Genomic DNA, 6,394 nt, shown 5'->3' with positions numbered 1-6,394 from the left:
GACAACGAGCCCCGGTGTTTCTATAGTAGTCTTCTCTCAGACAAACTCCCCGCTCGCCTTAAGCTCCGGACACAGTTTGGCTTCGAGGTCTTCGATCTTGACGGACTCGACGTCTTTGCCGCTGCTGAGGCTGGCGGCGCGCGTTATCTTCGTCAGCGTTTCCTCGTAGGGCGGCGGGAGGTAGACCATGAGCAAGACCCCGTCAGACATGTCCGAGCTCGTGCTGTTTAGCCGCTCCGCGTTCCCGGTGAGTGACGACAGAATATCTGCGTTGCGCTCCGGGTCCTGCAGGTCTAGTGAGATGATGTTGCACAGTCCGAGCTTGCTCTGTCTGAATCTCCGGTAAAGAAGGACAAACGCGATGCCAAACACGACGAGCGTGACAAACGGGAGAACAATATACAGGATTAGCTCCGATTTCCCGTTGTTTTCTGTCGAAAGCACATTCCAGTGGTAACCCTATAAAGAGACGAAAAGAACATGATCTTTAATATGAACATTTGCATTGAAATGCCTGCATTAAAAAAAAACTTAGGAACACACATTAAGAAATCCCCACAACACAATGGAAGCAAGCCACAAAACAACAAAATCGCCACAACACAACAAAATCGCCACAACTCAACGAAAAAAAGCCACAACACAACGAAAACAAGCCACAACACAGCGAAAACAAGCCACAACACAACGGAAACAAGCCACAACACAACAAAATCGCCACAACACAACGAAAAAAAGCCACAACACAACGGAAACAAGCCACAACACAGCGAAAACAAGCCACAACACAGCGGAAATAAGCCACAACACAGCGGAAACAAGCCATAACACAACGGAAACAAGCCACAACACAACGGAAACAAGCCACAACACAACAAAAACAAGCCACAACACAACGGAAACAAGCCACAACACAACGGAAACAAGCCGGAACACAACGGAAACAAGCCACAACACAACGGAAACAAGCCACAACACAACGAAAACAAGCCACAACACAACGGAAACAAGCCACAACACAACGGAAACAAGCCGGAACACAACGGAAACAAGCCACAACACAACGGAAACAAGCCGGAACACAACGGAAACAAGCCACAACACAACAAAATCGCCACAACACAACGAAAAAAAGCCACAACACAACGGAAACAAGCCACAACACAGCGAAAACAAGCCACAACACAGCGGAAACAAGCCACAACACAACGGAAACAAGCCACAACACAACGGAAACAAGCCACAACACAACAAAAGCGCCACAACACAACGAAAAAAAGCCACAACACAACGGAAACAAGCCACAACACAACAAAATCGCCACAACACAATGAAAAAAAGCCACAACACAACGGAAACAAACCACAACACAGCGAAAACAAGCCACAACACAGTGGAAATAAGCAACAACACAGCGGAAACAAGCCATAACACAATGAAAACAAGCCATAACACAACGGAAACAAGCCACAACACAACAAAAACAAGCCACAACACAACAGAAACAAGCCACAACACAACGGAAACAAGCCACAACACAACGGAAACAAGCCACAACACAGCGGAAACAAGCAACAACACAACGGAAACAAGCAACAACACAACGGAAACAAGCCACAACACAACGGAAACAAGCCACAACACAGCGGAAACAAGCAACAACACAACGGAAACAAGCCACAACACAACGGAAACAAGCCACAACACAGCGGAAACAAGCCACAACACAACGGAAACAAGCCACAACACAACGGAAACAACCACAACACAGCGGAAACAAGCAACAACACAACGGAAACAAGCCACAACACAACGGAAACAAGCCACAACACAGCGGAAACAAGCCACAACACAACGGAAACAAGCCACAACACAACGGAAACAAGCCACAACACAACAGAAACAAGCCACAACACAACGGAAACAAGCCACAACACAACGAAAACAAGCCACAACACAACGAAAACAAGCCACAACACAGCGGAAACAAGCCACAACACAACGGAAACAAGCCACAACACAACGGAAACAAGCCACAACACAACGAAAACAAGCCACAACACAACGGAAACAAGCCACAACACAACGGAAACAAGCCACAACACAACGGAAACAAGCCACAACACAGCGGAAACAAGCAACAACACAACGGAAACAAGCAACAACACAACGGAAACAAGCCACAACACAACGGAAACAAGCCACAACACAGCGGAAACAAGCCACAACACAACGGTAACAACGAGAATGAATCTCATTGGTTCCTGCTGAAGCTCAAACGTGCTGCTTAACAAAAGTGAACCTTGTTGGTTCTTGTAGAAGTCATAAAAAATAACAATATGGACTGGTGCTAGAACCAATAAACAAAAACAATTTTTGGACTCATTTCTTGACCAAATCTTATATAGCGCTTAGAAATACAAGGGATTTTCTAATCCAGAAGCAGCGTGTCCACCATAACTGGACTGCATCCCAAAATCTGTTGCTTCTTTCACCGTTTTACCAACGCTAATCACATAATGCTGCTTTTTATCCAGATTAGATATTTTGGTGCTTTAAACCCACGTTGTTTATGCCAAACCACTGTGTCACCTCAAATAAACCTCTACTGAAACTTTACAACATCACAGCAGCAAAAGTTTGACTCTCACATGAACTTAATTATAAATGTGTATTCAGCAAATAAAATGGTACTATTTTAATTATTTAATTAAACTCAATATTTTTATTTCAGTTAAGCTTTTAATATTTTTTACTCCAAAGGTTTTTTGTTGCAGTGATGCCACAGAAGAATCATTTTCTCATTTCAGTGAACAGTTCTTAAAGGGATAGTTCACCCAAAAATGAAAATTCAAACAGTTCCACCATTGACTTGCATACTATTTCTTTCCTTTTTACTGTGGAAGTCAATGGTGAAGTCAAAGAAAATACAGGTTTGGACCAACTTGAGGGCGGGTAAATGATGATTTCAGTGAACTATTCCTTTAAAAGAAGCATTTTAATTAGTATGGAAAAAATTGTAATAATCTAAATAAGCTTTTTTCCACTAACTACCTTTTGTCCAATGGAAAAGTTCCATATGTTAAACGTTCTTAGTGGAGCCATTGATGCCAATACAGAACTTTCATTTTAAATGTAGTTTTAGTTGTTCTGTCTCAAAGAACTTTTGTGGTCTAATCTGCCATTTTCTGTCCTAATGACATGTTTAAGGTTTAATGGGATTGCTCACTAACCTGTGGCCGTTGTTCCGCAGTAGGCGGTGAGGGAGATCCTGCAATCCAGTCATCTCTTCCAGCTGGTCCAAACTTTATCCAGCTGCTGTCCAACAACCGTCGCATTCTGCAGTTGACAGAAAAGCCTCGGGTGATGTTGGAGAGTGTGTGTTTAGCGGATGAGAGAGACAGACCGGCTGCTGCCTAAAGAGTGCAGCGGGATAACAGCTGCATTTTGTGTCTGTCTGAACTCAGTGTGTGTGTGTGTGTATGTGTGTGTGTGTGTGTGTGAGAGAGAGAGAGAGAGAGAGAGAGAGAGAGAGAGAGAGAGAGAGAGAGAGAGAGAGATGGAGTTTGTGTGTGTGTTAAGTAGTGTCTCACATGCTCACACATGCAGATCAGTGAAAATCAGGCCAGCGGTCAGCCAATGGCACAGGGCGAAAGAACACCCGAAAGGGAATCATTCGGGGATTTGTGATTCGCACAGCTGGCCTATATTCAATAAACAGCAGAGAGCTGTCAATCAAACAAGTTTGAGTGCAGAAATGGGTGAAACATTGTCTTTGCATTCAGAGCATGTGTGTGTGTGTGTGTGTGTGTGTGTGTGTGTGTGTGTGTGTGTGTGTGTGTGTGTGTGTGTGTGTGTGTGTGTGTGTGTGTGTGTGTGTGTGTGTGTGTGTGTGTGTGTCATGTTCACATGAACATCTATGAATGGTTCAGGCAGCTGTAGCTGTAAGATATAGATGTAGCTTTGTACGAATTTAACTAAATTAAATTCGTTATATATATATATATATATATATATATATATATATATATATATATATATATATATATATATATATATATATATATATATATATATATATATATATATATATATATATATATATATAAAACAAGGTGCTGAGAGCATTCTTTAGAAATGTTGGCCCATATTGTGGGATGCACATCCAGGGCACAAAGCTCCCGTTCCACCACATCCCAAAGATGCTCTATTGGGTTGAGATCTGGTGACTGTGGCGGCCATTTTAGTACAGTCAACTCATTGTCATGTTCAAGAAACCAATTTGAAATTATTCGAGCTTTGTGACATGGTGCATTATCCTGCTGGAAGTAGCCATCAGAGGATGGGGTACATGGTGGTCATAAAGGGATGGACATGGTCAGAAACAATGCTCAGGTAGGCCGTGGCATTTAAACGATGTCCAATTGGCACTAAGAGGCCTAAAATGTGCCAAGAAAACATCCCCCACACCATTACACCACCACCACCAGCCTGCACAGTGGTAACAAGGCATGATGGATCCATGTTCTCTTTCTGTTTACGCCAAATTCTGACTCTACCATCTGAATGTCTCAACAGAAATCGAGACTCATCAGACCAGGCAACATTTTTCCAGTCTTCAACTGTCCAATTTTGGTGAGCTTGTGCAAATTGTAGCCTCTTTTTCCTATTTGTAGTGGAGATGAGTGGTACCCGGTGGGGTCTTCTGCTGTTGTAGCCCATCCGCCTCAAGGTTGTGCATGTTGTGGCTTCACAAATGCTTTGCTGCATACCTCGGTTGTAACGAGTGGTTATTTCAGTCAAAGTTGCTCTTCTATCAGCTTGAATCAGTCGGCCCATTCTCCTCTGACCTCGAGAATCAACAAGGCATTTTCACCCACAGGACTGCCGCATACTGGATGGTTTTCCCTTTTCACACCATTCTTTGTAAACTCTAGAAATGGTTGTGTGTGAAAATCCCAGTAACAGAGCAGATTGTGAAATACTCAGACTGGCCCGTCTGGCACCAACAACCATGCCACGCTCAAAATTGCTTAAATCACCTTTCTTTCCCATTCTGGCATTCAGTTTGGGGTTTAGGAGATTGTCTTAACCAGGACCACACCCCTAAATGGACTGAAGCAACTGTAATGTGATTGGTTGATTAGATAATTGCATTAATGAGTAATTGAACAGGTGCTCCTAATAATCCTGGGTGAGTGTTTATTGTATGATATAGTGAGAATTTTGAGAACAAGATGCACTGAGCAAAAATATGCAGTTTGTTGCAGTTGCTCATATTTATCTCCAAGATGAAATTCTGAGTGCTTGTAATGTACATCAATGTAATATTTATAACAGTATGGTTGATTACTTTAATAAAGTGCATATAAATATCAGTTGTCACTCTATATCTCCTAATAATACACCTTTAAAATCTAACCGTTATTTTTACTAAATAAAAATGAGTTCCTTGCACCCAAATATTACAGAAAGTTATGTGATGAGTAACAGAAAAGTTCTGTATAACTGGATAATAATTGTATAATCGAGTGAGGATTGAGCATTAGTGATAGACACCTGTTGTTAACAAGCAGAATCAACTAATGAAATCAACTAATGATAAAAAACATTCAATCTTACCAAATTAAAGATTTCACCACAAGACACGTTTACCACGACTTAAAGGCGGACATTTTACAATTGCACTGAAAGGTTTTTTACTAAAAAAAAGTATAAGCTATCAATCACAGAAGGCATTTAGTAAATTGAGTGCTACAGGTTTTTCAGCAAAGTTTTGATTATATTAATGTCTTTAGAATTTTGCATTATCAAATCTTTGAAAAAGCAGGATAAATTGACCAGAAACATGCAGATGTGAAGTGTGGTTGGTTGGCGATGTGGAACGTGATTGCCAGGGCATTTGAGATGAGCTACAGTCAATCAGCGATAAAACTGAACAAGCCAAAGCGGCATCACTGCGATAGTCTCATTAAGACTAAAGCTCATTACGGATATGCCGTGGATCACTGTCAGGACATTTGCTTTATTAATGTCTGAGGTCCTGCTCCAAAACTACTGAATTTAAACTGATTCTGTTTTTGCTATTGGCTTTAAAATGATTCAGAATTTTACCTCCAATCATTTAAATGTCCCTAATCTTATAATGTTAGAAAGTCAAAAGGTGAAAATGTGCAGCTATTTCCATCGTATGACCATAAAAATGTCCAGCAGTTGTTAGTGTAACTTGAAGCATATTTGGCTGCATGATTTTGTCCTTTAAAACACATAATTGTGTGCGCTGATGCTTTGTATGAATGGGAAATGTTTTCACGGATGAATTTCAGAAGCAGAACAATCCTAATATCTGGGTTTGTAGGGGACGGCTGGGACAGAGCATTTCAGCTTTAGCAGA

At 41.4% G+C, this 6,394-nt stretch overlaps 1 protein-coding gene across 1 annotated transcript; it reads right to left on the bottom strand.

Moving 5' to 3' along the window:
• On the bottom strand, window positions 1-3,338 carry LOC137073887 (small integral membrane protein 28-like). The gene is made up of 2 exons (XM_067442599.1): window positions 3,234-3,338; window positions 1-459 (listed from the first exon to the last, which is right to left on the bottom strand). The coding sequence occupies exons 1-2, from the start codon at window positions 3,336-3,338 to the stop codon at window positions 37-39; spliced, it is 528 nt and encodes a 175-aa protein (XP_067298700.1). The 3' UTR covers window positions 1-36.
• Window positions 3,339-6,394: the final 3,056 nt, after the last annotated feature.

The sequence above is a fragment of the Pseudorasbora parva genome, chromosome 4 (assembly GCF_024679245.1).
Source record: "Pseudorasbora parva isolate DD20220531a chromosome 4, ASM2467924v1, whole genome shotgun sequence".
NCBI classification, from domain to species: domain Eukaryota; kingdom Metazoa; phylum Chordata; class Actinopteri; order Cypriniformes; family Gobionidae; genus Pseudorasbora; species Pseudorasbora parva.
Note: the sequence above shows the minus strand (reverse complement) of the source record. Positions and strands in the feature narration are given on the sequence as shown.

What these genes read in the sequence shown, in the direction of transcription:
- LOC137073887 (XM_067442599.1), bottom strand. Translation starts at nt 3,338, where the DNA reads ATGCGACGGTTGTTGGACAGCAGCTGGATAAAGTTTGGACCAGCTGGA. An exon ending in CTGCGGAACAACGGCCACAG is followed by an intron (nt 460 to 3,233) that starts GTTAGTGAGCAA and finishes GTCTCTTTATAG; the next exon opens with GGTTACCACTGGAATGTGCT.